Source organism: Peromyscus eremicus, chromosome 5 (assembly GCF_949786415.1).
Source record: "Peromyscus eremicus chromosome 5, PerEre_H2_v1, whole genome shotgun sequence".
Lineage (NCBI taxonomy): Eukaryota > Metazoa > Chordata > Mammalia > Rodentia > Cricetidae > Peromyscus > Peromyscus eremicus.
In genome coordinates, this window is record NC_081420.1 from 136,545,472 (window position 1) to 136,561,899 (window position 16,428).

A 16,428-nucleotide genomic window follows, 5' to 3' on the forward strand; every position below is an offset into this window, starting at 1 on the left:
GAAAACAACTTCAGGTGCCTGTAAGTTTTAACATTTCTCCATGTATCCTGACCCCTGACTAGAAAATGATGTGAGCCTGCTAGACAGTGGGTTCAGACAGCTGGGTGTGGTGGTTCACACCAGTAATCCCAGCACTTGAGAGGCAGAGGCAAGGGGATTTCTATAGGGAGGATTGAGATGTGGTGAGTTCTAGGCCACCCTGGGCTTCACAGGGAGACTCCATTTCAAGAAACAAGGAAGTGGGCTCAGGACATCTCACGGGAAACCCAGCTCACCCTAATCAAGGAGGAAAGGGGAAACTTCCTGCACCCCAGCTGTTTCTCAAAAGTTCCAGGGGTCTTGGTGGCCCTCAAGTCAAGCATGAACTAGTAATGGTGACTCCCTTGGTTTGGGGACATAGGAACTTGCTATGCAGCCCAGGCTGGCCTCAAACTTTTGAGAGGGTACCACTGCATCCTAGGCAATAAACATGCCCGTGAGCACCTCCCCAGGACGGGGTGCCCCACCGGGTACTGCTGTCCCCCGTGTTACCATCCTTACTTCCTTTCCCGTGAACTCTTTTTAGATGCTCTGAGGTTGTTGGCCCTTCGGGAGCATTTCCTCTCTTCATCTCTGCAGCAGGGCTACAAGGTGCCTTAGAATGTGCCTGTTTACAGCCAAATATACCACAACTCTGGCAAGGATGAGGTGTAGCCAGCGGGGGGCGGGGGGCATGGGTGGGAGTCCTGTGGGGGTGTGGTGGGGGGGGACCTGCAGGCCTCTAGGAGAAGTGGCTGCTTGTGGTGCTCTGGGTCCTCTCTATATCAAGAAGTAGTTTACTTCTTATTCTCCACAGCCCACCCAGGAGCCCAATACTGGCTCAGACCATGTTTAACTTTCACCCCTGGAGTCTTTCATGGACATGCTACTTTCCAGTCAGCCACCTGTCTGCCCCCAGGGCCACTGCATGAGATTCTAACCCCAGTCAGTGGCAGACAGTTTTTCCACTGAGATAGGAGCTCCTGCTTCCAGGAAGTCTGGGCACATAGGTTCTCACCAGGCCAAACATTCTGGCCTCAGGTCTCTCGAAAGCCAAGGCCTGTGCGTCAATCTATCTTCTCTAGCAGGAGTAGCTCATGACACCCTTTTCCTCTAGTCCAGGCTACATCTCTTCCCACCTACTCTGAAGCACAGGCCCTCCCTCACCACACACATCTCTGAAGGTATGGTCCCAGGCATTGCCGTCACCAAAATCACATGGGGAGGCAGGAGCCTCTTGAAAATGCAGATTCCCAGGATGCCCATACCCCAACAATGAGGTCTGGAGGTGGGTCATTCTTCATGATTGAGCCTGGTCATGTGGGATACGGTCCTGCCTTGAGAATAGCTCCTGCCTGTAGTACTTGTTCAGCCCCCAGAGTAATCTTTGTGAAGTTGGTCCCCTCTCAATCACCCTCAGTGGCTCCCCATTGCCTAGAGCATTAAACTTCTAGTTATGACTTCATCCTCAAGGGCTTGGGATCCCCGGCCGGCTGATGTGTCCAGGGTTCTCCAGCCCCTTGCCCTCACCTCCAGGAATTTCCCACTTTATTCTCTCTGCAAGACTGCCCTTTCTCACTGCAAACTGAGATGGTGTATGTAAATGAAGGGACAAATGCCACCTGCCTGCAGGTGACAGCCGCTGTTCAGATCTTTCTCATGAGCACAAGGAGATGTAGGCCATCACAACCAGAGCATCCTGTTTCTGACAAAAGCCTGGCCCTTCTGTGGAAGCTGATTTTTAATTTTTGTTTATTTATTTATTGAGACAGGGTCTCTCTGTATAGTCCTGGAATTCGCTTTGTAGACCAGGCTGGCCTCAAATTTAGAGATCCGCCTGCCTCTACCTCCCAAGTGCTGGGATTAAAGGCATGCGCCACCATGGCCCAGCATGAAAGTTGATTTTTTTTAAAGGTTGACAATTCTGTCTCAAAATCAATCTAAATAAAGACATCTAGGGGCCACTGGGACCTCAGGATCCCTGGCCAATTCCTCCATCCTATAGCCCCTGTACCACAGGCATTGTATTCAACTCGCCTCTCTTCAGTACCTAAGTACTCCAGGGTTGTGGGGTATATTTGCAATTCCAACCATCAGGAGGCTGAGGCAGGAGGAGGGAGAGCTGAGGCCAGCCTGGAACGTACAGCAAGAATCTGTCTAAAAAAAATAATAAAACCCACAGGCCTCTTTCAGACTTGTCCTAAGAATATCATGCAGTTGCAGATTTGAGGTGCAAAGTCACACTCTTTAATGTCAATTACAATGTCACAGTTGGTGGTGGTCCTTGACTCTCGGAGAGAGAACCAGAGCAGACCTTGGGAGAATCACTTGTAGGGAAACAGGGTCCTGAGGCAGTGTGGATGGTACCAGGTGCCCCGGTGTGAGCACGCTCAGACATTGAACATTGAGGTCTTAATAGGGCTGTCCATAGCCTCCCACCAGGAAGTCCTTCCTGCTCTTGCTCTGGTCAGGGTGCTGTCCCTTGGCCAAGAGCCCCAAGAGGGAGCTCTGGGGTTTCACATAATGACTCTGGTTTCCTCCGTCCTGTCTAGGGTTCACTACTCAAGGAGGGTGGAGATTAGCAGTCACTGCCCCCTAAAAGGTCTTCTCTTGAAGCATCCTTCTGTCCTTCATCCATCCATCCGTTTGTCCATGGGCTCCCCAGGTCCCCTTCTCCCTTGTTTCAGAGGCCTCCAGCTGCTGTCACCCCTGAAACAAAGGAGGCGACAGAAATGTGGGCACCTGAGTGGACAGATAGAGGATGCATGGATAGATGGACGGATGGATGGATGGATGGATGGATAGGTGGATGAATGGATGGATGAATGGGCATCTGAGTGGCCAAGCCGAGGATGGATGGATGGATGGATGGATGGATGGATGGATGGATAGGTGGATGGATGGATGAATGAATGGGCATCTGAGTGGCCAAGCCGAGGATGGATGGGTGGGTGGATGGATGGATGGATGGGTGGATGGATGGATGGATGGACGGATGAATGGACATCTGAGTGGCCAAGCCGAGGATGGGTGGGTGGATGGATGGATGGATGGATGGATAAATGAATAGATGAATGTCCATCTACCACCTGCACTAGGTTACCCACTTCCAGTAGTGCTGCCCCTGCCTGTCTCCTGCCTGACCTCACCCTTCTGTCTTTCAGTGATGTTGCCACATACCTTCCAACTCATCACAGGGAGGGAATCCTAACGCAAGGGCTCTGGAGTCCCAAGAATCTGTTTCCCAAGAACATCCCATCCCTCACCGCTTTCCCAACCTAGACTCTGCTCAGCTGACCCCACATGCCCAGCTTCCAGAGTCCAGTCCCCAGTTCTGGGTAATTGCCATCAGGGAAGGGTGTGGACTTGGCTTCACAGCTGTTTTCCTGATAGAGGCTAGAAGCCAAAGAGGAAAAGCTCTGGCCACCAGCTCCACCACTGCTACCCAGAGACACTGAGCGGGAGCGGGCTCTCTCAATTCCAGGTTAGGAGACCTTAAGTGTGCCTCAAACTCAGGCCTAAGTGTACCAAGCGGCTCTCCCTGGAGTGCACATGGGGCCCACGAGTGTGATACTTACTGGTCTGCACATCACATGTCCCAGGGCAGCCAGGCTCCTGCGTGGAGAGAAAAGAGTCGACCTGCCGAGGCTGCTTCACCTGCCTCTCTCCTGTGACCATGAAATGGCCATCTTCTCCTCCAATACCTGGAAGTCTTCTCCCTACTGTACCCGCTTCCCCTGCTGCCACGGTCCCTAGAGTCCTCGGTCATCACAACATCTTCATTAGCTAATGGTTCCTGCCCCTTACATGCTTGGAAATCTCTGAAGCCAGTTCACTCTGCACCTCATGCATACCCTTCTGCATGATGAAGGGTATGAAACATTAGCCTGGTTCTCAGTACCTTCTGCTCAGCCTCCCTCAGCACTGAGCCAGCTGGGAGGGGAGCAGTGTGCAGACCTAGGTGTGGACCCAGGATATCCAGCTCTTGGCACACCTCCCATTAAACAAAGAAGAAAATCCTTCCTAGCCCTAGAGCCAATGAGGGAAGAATAGGGTACTTGGCTCTCTGAGACAAGGTACGGTGCCCTGAAACAACCTCAGCAAGGTGCCTGCTCGGAAGTGCTGGGCTAGGACCTTAAGGGCCCCAGAGGCCTGGGACCAGTCCAGGTCCACCACTCTCTGGTTTACTTTCAAAGCTCTTTCCTTTTTTTTCACAAGGCTGGGGTGGTAACAGAACTGTTTACCTACTTATTAGGGGGGATAAAGTAAGGTTCTCAGAGGACCAGGGCCAATGTCACACAGCCACTTGCCAGTTCTAAGTGCTTCTATGGAGATGTGACTCGTCCCCCAGAAAGGAGAATCAGGCCCTAGCCTCCTGATGAAGAAAAGAAAGAGGTGAGCAAGGCCCTGATTCCGCATCACCCATGTTGGGCCCTGAGCTGCCAGGAATGCTCACGGAGCCTGTGGGCTTCCTGGGAACGACACTTCTTCCTGGAGCGTTCCTGGTCTCTGAATCTTTGTACATTCTTGGGGGTCACTTCCACTAGCAAGCCTTCCCTGGCGCTCCAGGAGACTCCGTCTCTGAGCTCCACCACCCCTGTAGAAGTCCCTAGACTGTCAGCTCCTGACGCTACTATGGCTACAGTGCCTGAGCAAATGTGGGCACACAGGCAAGCTCCAAGGCTGAGTTACCACTGATGGCTCCCTTCCCCAGGGACCCGTGCCAACCATCCAACCCGTATCTGAGCCCCCAAGACCCCTCCCTCACCACCACCCGGCCAGGGCCTCTCCTGCCTGGCTGCCCACTCACCGGTTCTGTGGCTTTCCCATGGAGCACGGGCTGTGGCAGGGCCATCTCCAGCCTGTGTAGAAGCCACTCAATCAGCCTGTAGTGGAGAGACGAGCTGAATCCAGGCGGGAAGACTCAGGGTGGGGAATCAGGGCAGTACAAGTCTGCCAGGAGGCAGGTTGTGCCAGAAGCCAGCCCCAGGTCTCTAACCCTGAAGGCCCCTTCCTCCCCTCTCCATCCTCCCCTGGCAGCCCTAGCAGGGAGCTCAGCTCAGCCCTCATCTTCAGCTCACTTCAGATATGCATTTCCAGTCTCTCTCACACCCCAGCGCATGAGCACTGGGCCGCACCCAACCGGATTTTAGAAGCGTGTAGCCTTTAGTCCACACATTTGCTCCTGGTAACCAAGTAGGGCATGTACAAGGTTTTTGATGGCAGGAAAAGTGTAAAACAGTTCTAAGCGCTTCTGTGCGGTTAAATAAATGGAGCGCTATGTAGTTCTTTGCAGCGATTGATGGAGTGAAGTTGAACTGGTGCATAAAACCACCTCTGAGAGACTTCTTCAAAAAGTTTGTGTGTATGTGTGTGTGTGTGTGTGTGTGTGTGTCTGTCTGTCTGTCTGTCGTTTATGCACATGAACAAGTGTGTAAGTCTATGCAGTGGGGAAGAGACCAGAGAAGGGTGGCAGGTACCCTCCTCTATCATTCTCTGCTTGTTCCTTTGAGGCAGAGTCTCTCCCTAAACCAGAGACAGGATCTCTCCACAAACCTGATCAAGGTCTCTTCACAAACCCGAGGCAAAGTCTTTGCTTAAACTGAGAGCTTAAGTTTTCTCAGCTTGGGTGGCAGCCAGCAAGCAATCCCCCTGTCTCCATCCTCTGCCTCAGTGCTGGGGTTGGTTACAGTCCTGCACAGGACCATGCTCACTTTTACATGGGTGCTGGGATCTGTATTCTGGTGCTCATACTCACGGAGTGAGCTTGCTCAGCATGAGCAGCGAGCTTGTCCAGCATGAGCAGTGAGATGCCCAGCATGAGCAGTGAGATGCCCAGCAAGCACTCTTAACCACTGAACCAGACCCTAGGGAACTTATTTTCTTAAGTGGAAAAAAAAAGGGGGAAGATGTAAAAGAATATTTGCAATTTGCTTTTGATAGGTGTGTGTGTGTGTGTTGCTTGTTTTGAGACAAGATCCGACTATAGAGTCCAAGCTGGCTTTGAACTTATGATCCTCCTGCCTCAGCTTCCTGAGTTTACAGGTGGCCCCTTGGTTGATGTTCAAAGGAAAAGTACACTGCCCAGCCTGGCTGATGAGGTTTGCCTGGGGAGTCTGAGTTTTCTCCCAAGCGTATGTTTTAACTTTCTAACTAGTGTTGGGCTAGAGCCAAGCACTGAGCCTGCTCCCTCTGGGAGGTGTGGCCTTTAGGGAGCTCACCTGACAGGGTCCCCAGGTGGTGGCAGGGAAGAGACCTGGAAGCCAGGTTGGGGCTCTGCAGTTGGCTCCTCCTCAGGCTCCAGGGTTTCAGGATTAGGCTGGGAAGGAATCTCTGTGGGCTCTGTCTCCATCGGGGGTTCTGGAGGATCTGAGGGTAGGAGAGCCAGCACTAAAGACCCCATAACAGGGCTTCGTCCAATCCCTCCCGGGTATAAAGGGCCAGATGTGGAGACTTGACATGGCTGGGTGAAGAGCCCCTTGGGGACCACCCTAACATCAAACAGTACAGGAAGGGAAAGGGACCTATCCAAGCTTGTGAAGTCCAGCTGACTCTAGCCACTGGAGTCCCAGGTCTGACTAACGTGGGGTTTCCAGTCTTAGCAAGGACTGAACTGTCCCCTTGCCTGGCTGGGCGCTAAGGCTTCCCTGAGACCACACACACACACACACACACACACACACACACACACACACACACTCAGGTTCCCCTGGAGCCCAGCCTGTGACTACTTAGGAAGCCCCTCCCAGGTCCTCTGTACCTGGGTCCAAGACAGCAGCCTCAGGTTCAGCACTCCAGGCCTGGATGACAGAAAGGTGGGTCATGCTCATACCTCACACTGATGAGCTGGGCCCTGGGCCCATACGCTCACACATGTGTGCATGGTGCTGGTGGCGGGACTATGATGGTTAATCTCCTTTGTTAACTTGATTCAGGATCATCTAGGAGACACACCTCTGGACAGGTCTTTTAGGGAGTTTCCAAAGAGGCTCAACTCAGCAAGGAAGACCTACTCTGAATGTGGGTGGTACCATGTCATGGATTGGGGTCCCAGACTCAATAAAAAGATTTAAGAGAGAGACAGACAGACTCACTAGCACTCATTTCTGTCTGCTTCATGACTGCAGATGACGTGGTTCCCCACAGCACCACGGTAGATGGCACCCACTTTAAACCGTGAGCTAGCATAAACACTTTAAGCATCTTTTTTTCAGGAATTTTGTTTCATCACTAAGAAAAGTAATTAATACAGTGGCTGTATCTTGCTCCTAAATGTCCCCAGGCCCCAATCAGTCACTCCTCCCATGTAAGACACTCCAAGGAGAAGATCCACTCTCCAGTGGATGTTGGGGATTGGCCATGGCCTGCTGGAGTGGGTAACTCCCTGGGCCTCAACCCTCCCTGCTGGTCAGCTGCCCACCCCCAACTCATCACTTACCTCAGAGGGTTTAGGGGGCTGAGGCAGCACTTTCTCCAGATTCTGTTCAAGCCACCTGAGCAGCCACAGGCTGGGCCTGCAGAAGGGTCAGAGGTCAGCAAGTGGGTGGCCTGAATAAGGGCCATCTGAGCTACCTTACTGCCCACTGGGGTCTAGGCCTGGCCAGCCTCCTACACCTGGAGCAAAGAGCCAGCCATCTAAGGAATGAATGAGTGAAGGGGTGCATGGAAGGAGACAGTTGGGACGGAAGACATGAGTCTGGGTTTCTTGAGGAAATCACAAAGTGGTCCTTCAGGCTGACATTGGGGACATGACAACCTGAAAACTTAGTAACTGGCGATAGGTACTAATTAAGGACTTTATATAAAATCCTAGGTTTCTAGCCTTAGGCTTTATTTTGTACTTATTTTTTGTTTGGTTTGCTTTCGAGACAGAGTCTAGCTATAAAGCCCCAACTGGGTTCAAATTCACGACTCCCCAACCTCAGCCTCCCCAGTTCTGGAGTTATTGGTTACAGGTGTGTGCCCGTGTATCCAGATTGGTTTGTGGCTTTTCATAAAACACAGGAGGCTCTGCAGTTACTCCAGGCGGAGGTGGCTGAGAGTGGACAGGGCCCCTCCCTGAGCAGGCTCCCAATGTGTCATTGTCCCCATCTGGCCTGACACCCTCACTGATAAGGCAGCTAGCTTCTTTTGAGAAGTCCTAAACTTTGAGGCTGAGACAACCAGGGCAGCACATTCCCTGTGGGGGTCCAAGTCCTGCCTCCAGGTGCCACACAGCCCCCCCCCCCCAAGTCTGTCTGCACAGAGCTTATCCATAGTCCCTTTCCTTCTCAGAGGTGGTCCCACACAGAGGCTCCGGCAAGCAGCGGAAAACGTGGACAGCATGGGGATTACACCACCCCATGCTACAGGTAAGAAAAGTGGGGGTGAAAAGAGGGAAGAGACTGGGTGTGGTGGGGCACACCTTTAAACCCAGCACTCGGGAGGCAGAGGCAGACGGATCTCTGTGAGTTCAAGGCCAGCCTGGTCTACAGAACAAGTTTCAGGACAGCTGGAGCTATACAGAGAAAGCCTGTCTCAAACTCCACCCCCAGCAAAACAGAGAGAGAGAGAGAGAGAGAGAGAGAGAGAGAGAGAGAGAGAGAGACACACACAGAGAGAGAGAGAGAGAGAGAGAGAGAGAGAGAGAGAGAGAGAGAAGAAGGAGGAGGAGGAGGAGGAGGAGGAGGAGGGTTCGAGGAAGAGGAAGAAGAGAAGAAGGAAGAAAAAAGAAAGGAAAGAGGGAAGAAACATGCTTCAGGTCACGTGGAAGGTGGCAATAGCCCTGCCCTGAACCCCAGGCTCTCCCCTCTGCATACTGCTTGGCCCACTACAGACAACAGTGACACTTGCTAACAAAGACTTACTCAGTATCTTGAGCCCCGGAAGCATCATCTGAACCATCTGCAGACCCTACAGAGTCAGGAAATAAAGGACAGGGAGGCAGGATGAGGAAAGATTGCCCAGGGGGTACAAGACTGCACTTAGAGATTGTCACAAACCCTGGCTGCGCAGAGGCGGATACAGACAGCAGCTGACCACTGCACGTCTCCAAATCTACAGAAGAGACCGAACGTTTTCACCCGGAAGAAATGAGAATTGTCTGAGGACAGACATAGGTGGGTTTAATCTGATTACAAAAGCAGGTGGGGAATAAAACATCACCAGTAGCCCTTAAAACACACTGTTATGTTTTATGTATCAGTTAAAAAATAAATTGACAAATTAAAAAATATTCATGAAGTCAACGGAGAAAGAGGAGGGAAGGAAGGAAAATGATAAAGGGGGGAGAGAGAGAGAGGGAAAGAGGAGAAAGTGAGCGGAGAGGAAGTGGGGGGGAGGGAGAAAGAGAGCAAGCATAATATTATCAAGAGCAAACACTTGCCTGGAACCCCAGGTCAGCCTGAAGCAGCACTAAGACCACTCAAATCAGGCCACTCTGGGCCAGTGGATGGACCACTCCCACAGCCACGCAAATTCTCCCCACTTCCGGGCCCATCCCGGTCTCCTCTTAGAGGGTCCCACCCTTGGAAAGCCGTACTGCTTTGTGGTCTCACCTGGTTCCCCAGCGCCACCGGGTCCCAGAATCTGTGCTCCAGCCTGCTGAGACAGACAGACAGACATGACAGGGAGTCCAAGGAGCAGCCTCCCTGGCTCCACAACCCTCCGCCGACCCTTCCTCCACCCGCAGGTCACCCTGCCCTTGCACGTCACCCTGCCCTTGCACCTGATCTGGGTCTCCCACTCCGGCGGCCAGGTTCTTGCTGCTGCAGACAGGTTGTGGTACGACCTTCTCCATGTGCTTCCAGAACCAGGTCAGCAGCCAGGCTCTGGGGCTGCCAAGGGATAGGGATACCAGTCCATTGTCAGTCCCCACACCGTCAGAGTGGCAGCCCATCTATCCCAAAGGATTGACATGAATCAAGCCTGTCTCCCCCGTGGTGAGTCTTTCCAACCTCACTTCCTCTCTGGACAACACAGGGTACCCTCCAGGCCCTGGCCAAGGAGGTGAGGGAGACCTTTGGAACCTGCCTTCCGGGTGCTCCACATAGCCCAGCCAGCCTCTCTCTATACTCCAGTCAGTTTGCCCCTGCCAGCATTCATGTTTGGTACTCTGAAAGGATTCCCCTTAGAATATCTCTGGAGGCAGAGGCCGAGACTGATCTGTGCGTGTGAGGATCCTGAGTTCCTGCCTTTCGTCAGCCCCAGCCCAAAATGTGCTTTGGTCCGAACTCTATGGACTAAAATGGCTAAGCATCAGGAACACTGACTTCCCTGGGAAATCAGCAGCTCCGGCTGCTGTCTGAAGTTACCCCAGCACTGATACCATTCTGCCTCCCCCCCAAACCCCGATATTACCATGGCCTGCCCTCTCTTGACCATCATCCCCATTATGCTCAGAGCACCACCACCCCAGCCTCCATGAAAGTTCCCCTTAACCATGCCCTGATGCTCTGGGCCTCTATTGAATGGCCGCGGACCTGATTCACAGCTATCCCCTCCACACCAGTGGCTCCCTGCAGGGGCAGTTGCGAGAGGAGAGGGTGATATGGTACCTGTTCACCTTGGCAACAGCAACCTGGGCCTGAAGGGTAGGCTGAGGAGGGTCAGTTTCCTGGGCCTCTGGCAAAAAAAAGAATGTCCCATATTTCAAATGTGGACCCCAGAGAGGCCTATTTCTCCCTTGCTAGGGAGATCAAGTCAGAGGCAGGGCAGAAGGAGGCCACTGAGGGGTTAGAGGTGAGCTTCTCAGCTCCGCTCCACCAAAAAGCCCCCAGGAGCCACACCAAGCTTCCCTGAGCCTCCACTTCATCATCTGTGAAGTGAGCTGCTGCCAGGCTCTGAGAGGAGACCCCCGCCCCCTGCCCAGTCAGCCTGGGTCCCAGCACTCACCTTGAAGGCTAGGGCCAGCCTCAGCTACGCCCTCACCTTCCATTGGCTCCTCCCCTTCCATTGGCTCCTCCCCTTCCATTGGCTCCTCCCCTTCCATTGGCTCCTCTGGTGGCTGTGGGGTTCAAACAGTACCAGTAAGCCTTGATGAGGCTGCCCGTGCAGAAAGGGCAGCCTCTGGCTCACCCTAGGGACCTGCAGCCCCCAAAGTTCAGTGACTCATTTCAGGGTCATCTGTTTAAGTCCTGACGGACTCACCCTCCACCCAGGGCCCTTCCTTCCTCACACCACTGGGGCTCTGCGCCCAGGCTGTTTCCGTGGCCTGAGAAGAGGGAGGAGCCACAGGACAGACTTGGAGAACAGAGGTGCTCCTCCGTCAGGCCTCTTCCTCCTGGTGCCCTAAGTTCCCTCCCTGCCTCTGCGGTTTGCCTCCTCCTGTTCCTGCAGCCTCCTCTAGGCCTGCACACAGTGTACAGTTGCAGACAGCCGTGCATGGCATCCATGCAGACATCCACAGGTGTACACCCGGACCTGGGCCTGGAGGACAGTGGGCAGAGAAGAGGCAGGTTCAGGCCTCTGGAAAAGAGTCCCACACTTCAGGTCTGGTCTCTCAAGAGGCCCATTTTTCCCTGAGGTCACATTTATGTCTATGTACACATAGATGTGATCATGCATATCACACTGTTATGCATACAGCAGTGATACGCATGTATGCACACATGTATAAAACAAGTGCATTCATACAAATACACTTGTATCTACTTGCATATATACGTGTCAGCAATACAACTATGTTCATATACACACATGTAGACATGTCAGTGTATATACAAATGAAGACATGTGCATACAGATACATTTGCACATGTATAAAGACAGGAATTTGCATATACACATGCATGTATATGCTCAGACACATAAACAGGCATTTGCACAATTATGCAAGCATGTCTATAAGCATGTATATATACACATACACATATACAAATATATACACATCTAAAATATACATAAGTATACATGTCGCATATAAAATACGTATGTATACAGAGATGTGCAAATGTAAGAACAGACACATATACACACAAACACATAAGCTCAGACTCAGAAACATACACATACACATGGAATCATGTGCACACAATAAACACATATGCACGCATATGCATACAAATATACACCCGAGGCTGGAGAGATGGCTCAGAGGTTAAGAGCACTGCTTGTTCTTCCAAAGGTCCTGAGTTCAATTCCCAGCAACCACATGGTGGCTCACAACCATCTGTAATGAGATCTGGTGCCCTCTTCTGGATTGCAGGGATATGTGCAGACAGAACACTGTATACATAATAAATAAATAAATCTTTAAAAAAAAAAAAAAAACACAAATATACACCCATAGGCGTGCATACCCAAATTTGAAATACTCATGTGTGCTCACAGTATACCATCATGAATATACCATATGCATGTACACATGTACACACATACACACCCTGTAGCCGGTTCCTAAACACACTCTGCACTAGCCCACACACAACCTTTCTTCTTCCAGGAATACCTTGCCTCTGCATCTCCCCAGTTAAAACTCCCCCATCAGGCTCTGTGTCTAAACACACAACACCAGCCTCCAACTCTAGAGGTTAAATGACCCTTGCTTGTGAGTTCCTGTAAGTTCCAAGAGCAGTACTGGAGCTCAGTCCCTTTCTCTGTCTCCTGCAGAAGGAGCTGATGGGTGCTTGTCTAACAACTCCCAAGGACAATGCCTGGTTGATTCCTCTTTATGCCTTTTGCTCTAAGCACAGGATCTAGCATCAATTAGAAGCTAAATGAAATCTGCTTAATTAAGCTGCTAAATTAGTTGTCATCAGGCCCCTGAAGGGATGAGATGTTGAACAGGCAAGTTTTTGATACGCTTGAAGGAACATGCTAGAAAAATGTTCCTCAGTATGTGGTGCATGGACCAGCGCCAGCGCAAACTGCTAACCGACCCATGTTGATTGAACAGTTTGGATTAAAAACTAAGGGTTGATGCCGGGCGGTGGTGGCACATGCCTTTAGTCCCAGCACTTGGGAGGCAGAGGCAGGTGGATCTTTGTGAGTTCAAGGCCAGCCTGGTCTACAGAGCGAGATCCAGGAAAGGCACAAAGCTACACAGAGAAACCCTGTCTCAAAAACAAAACAAAACAAAAACAAAAAACAGGGCTGGAGAGATAGCTCAGAGGTTAAGAGCACTGACTGCTCTTCCAAAGGTCCTGAGTTCAATTCCCAGCACCCACATGGTGGCTCACAACCATCTGTAATGAGATCTGGTGCCCTCTTCTGGCCTGCAGTTACATATGCTGTATACATAATAAATAAATCTTTAAAAAACAAAAAACAAACAAACAAAAAAACAACTAAGGGTTGGTGAGATGGTTTTGTGGGTAAAGGTGCATGTTGTCCACCCTGAAGACATGTCCCACTTGAGAGTTGTACTCTGCGCATGCATACACAATAAATAGATGAAATACATTTTTAAAAATCTGTGTCATGTCCCAAAGTGCATGTACTCGGTGGAATACTAATCTTGTTTAAAATTAATTAGTTAGTTAGTTAGTTAGTTAGTTATTGGTTTTTGAGACAGGGTTTCTCTGTGCAGCCCTGGCTGTCCTGGAACTCACTCTATAGACCAGGCTGGCCTCAAACTCACAGAGATCCATCTGCCTCTGCCTCCCAAGTGCTGGGATTAATGGCATGCATCACCACTACTCAGCTCTTTTGTTTTTTTAAGTTATTTATTTATTTATTTTTAAAAGATTTATTTATTTATTATGTATACAGTGTTCTGCCTGCACGTATGCCTGCAGGCCAGAAAAGGGAACCAGATCTCATCGTAGATGGTTGTGAGCCACCATGTGGTTGCTGGGAATTGAACTCAGGACCTCTGGAAGAGCAGCCAGTGCTCTAAACCTCTGAGCCATCTCTCCAGCCCCGTTAAGTTATTTATTTTTCAAGGTAATATAATTACTACACTTCTCCCTTCTCTTCCCTTCCTCCAAACCCTTCCATAAATCCCTTCTTTCTCCTTTTCAAATTCATGGCCTCTTTATTCATTAATTGTTGTTATATACACAGTGTGTATACATATATATTCCTAAATACATAAATGCAATCAGTCTGTAAATGGTACTTGTATGCATGTTTTCAGGGCTGGCCATTTGGTATCGGAGAACCAGCTGAAGTGCTCTTCGCTGGGGGAGGCTATTTCTCCTGCTTTCAGAATTCCTTAGTTGCCTGTAGTTCTTGTGTAGGATTAAAGCCTCCTAGGCTTCCCCTCCCGACCCCTGCCCACTCTAACATGTCTATTGTTGTTATCCTTAGAGCACTAATGTTAAAAGACACTTGGAAAATGAAATACTGTTTAAGGAGCTAGAGAGGTAGTTCAGTGGTTAAGAATACTTGCTGCTTGCCGAGGACTCATGATCCCAGCTCCCCTGTCAGGCTCACTACTATCCTTGGGGAATCTTATGCCCTCTTCTGGCCTCTGTGGTCACTGCACTCATGAGAGCAGACACACACACACACACACACACACACACACACACACACACACTTATACATAATGTTTAAAATAAATCTTTAAAAATACTGTTTTTTAAAAACCTATATTAATTTCCTCCTTCTTGAATTGAGAAAATGTTCCTATAAAATAATTACCAACTGAAGGAAGTAATGTGCTTCTAGTGTGGAGATATTTCTGAATCTCCTCATGAACTGGTAATAAATGAATCATGGACCAGAGTCTAGAGTGTCTCTCTCTGCTCTAGACTCCAGAGGCTGACAAATATGGCCACAGGACATTTATAGCCTATTGCTTGCTTTTGTAAATAGAGAATGTATATGTATACAATGCATGTACCACATACATGTTTAGAGGACAACATTGGGCATCAGTCCTTGCCTCCCACCTTGTTTTGAGACAGGGTCTCTTCATGGCTTTTTCAATGTGTTAGCCAGGCTAGCTGGCCCATGGGCTCCCAGGGATTCTCCTCTCTGCTCCCAGCTCCCTGGAGAAGTGCTGGGGTTATGGATGTTTATACGACTGCACCCAGATTTTACCTAGGTTCTGGGGATTTGAACTCAGGTCCTCGTGCTTGCATGGTAAATGCTTTTGCCCTCTGAACCAGCTTTCCCGTCCCATAAATAAAGTTTGTCGGCACACAGCCAATGCCCATTTGTGACACATCGCGCACAGCTGTGCTCACGATGTAGCTGGTGGGGCTGAGCAACTGAGAGCAATGGCATGGCCCTGTCCACAGCCTGTTTCACCCTTCCCAGAGACCTCCTTGAGCAAGCCTGTCCACTCTCTGGGCCTGAGTGGCCTCATTCAGATGTGCACCGAGCCACTGACCACGTTTCCCGCTGACTCCCACTTTCTTTCTTGAGAAAGCCCATGGGGATCAGGTGGCCCCGGCTGTGAGTCCCTGAACAGCAAGACCAGCCTGCCCTCCTCACCCTCTCCCCTCACCAGGGTCTGGACTGCTGGCACAGCCTCTTCAGGGGCTGTTTCAGGTTCTGGCTCTGGGTCTGGCTGAGGTTCTGGCTCCAGCTGGGGCTCTGGCTCAGGTTCTGGCTTTGCCTCAGGCTCCAACTCTGGTTCTGGCAGTGGTTCTGCTCCCTCCTCGGTCTTCTGCGGGGTCCCTGGAGGCTGAGGCAGCACCTTCTGGACCCAGCCCAACATCCTGACGCCTGTAATGGAGAGAGTCTTTAAGGGCACCAGAATGCTCACAGGCACGCTCCTCATCATGGCCATGTTGTGGACTGCATATGCCCTTTACCACACCTCATCTTTAAAAATATTCCTGCAGCAGGTCTAGAGAGATGGTATCGTGGTTAAGAGCACCAGCTGCTCTTCCAGAGGATCCATATTTAGTTCCCTGCACAGTAGCTACACAGTGAGCTACACAGCAAGTAGCTCACAGACACCTATAACTCCAGATGCATGAGATCCAATACTTTCTTCTGGCCTCTATGAGCATCCACACGTACATGAAATATGCACACATACACATTAAAAATAAATCTTTAAAAGCGTTTCTGCAATTATGAGCATCCCCCTTTCCACCCTAGCCCCAGGAATGCGTATCTGCTTCCTGCCCCTGCAGTCTGAATTCCAGAATGTAGAATTCCAGATATAGAAGTCCCAGAATTTTTATATCATGTGTGGCCTTTGAGTATGGCCTCTTTTATTTAGCACATGCATCTGAGATTTTCTGTGTTTCTCTCACTAATTCATTTACCTCTCTTGTGGAGTAGTATTCTATGGTACGGATTTTGCATACTTTGCTTATCCATTTCCAAGCTGAGGGAACAATTTTGGGGGGATTTCAAATAAAGCATACATAAATAAAAATATTTCTGCAATGTTATCAGAGGCTCGATATTGGAAAGAATCTGAATGCTCCTCATGGGTAAGGTCTGCATTAAGTAAACTGCAATGCAGCCAATAATGGGGAATGTGGGACCGTCAGAGAGGAAGAAGTACGTTCGTGTGAACAGGAG

The 16,428-nt window shown here is 50.4% G+C and overlaps 1 protein-coding gene across 1 annotated transcript in view; it reads right to left on the reverse strand.

The window, feature by feature from the left end:
- Positions 1-15,607, reverse strand: part of Cngb1 (cyclic nucleotide gated channel subunit beta 1) — a 61,931-nt gene extending 46,324 nt beyond the window's left edge. The window contains exons 1-11 of the mRNA XM_059263102.1: positions 15,416-15,607; positions 10,891-11,002; positions 10,554-10,620; positions 9,725-9,833; positions 9,555-9,597; positions 8,865-8,910; positions 7,457-7,532; positions 6,779-6,818; positions 6,240-6,387; positions 4,829-4,904; positions 3,597-3,633 (exon numbers count right to left, since the gene is read on the reverse strand). Coding sequence (XP_059119085.1) covers positions 3,597-3,633; positions 4,829-4,904; positions 6,240-6,387; positions 6,779-6,818; positions 7,457-7,532; positions 8,865-8,910; positions 9,555-9,597; positions 9,725-9,833; positions 10,554-10,620; positions 10,891-11,002; positions 15,416-15,607 — 946 coding nt within the window. The remainder of the gene's footprint in view (positions 1-3,596; positions 3,634-4,828; positions 4,905-6,239; positions 6,388-6,778; positions 6,819-7,456; positions 7,533-8,864; positions 8,911-9,554; positions 9,598-9,724; positions 9,834-10,553; positions 10,621-10,890; positions 11,003-15,415) is intronic.
- Positions 15,608-16,428: the final 821 nt, after the last annotated feature.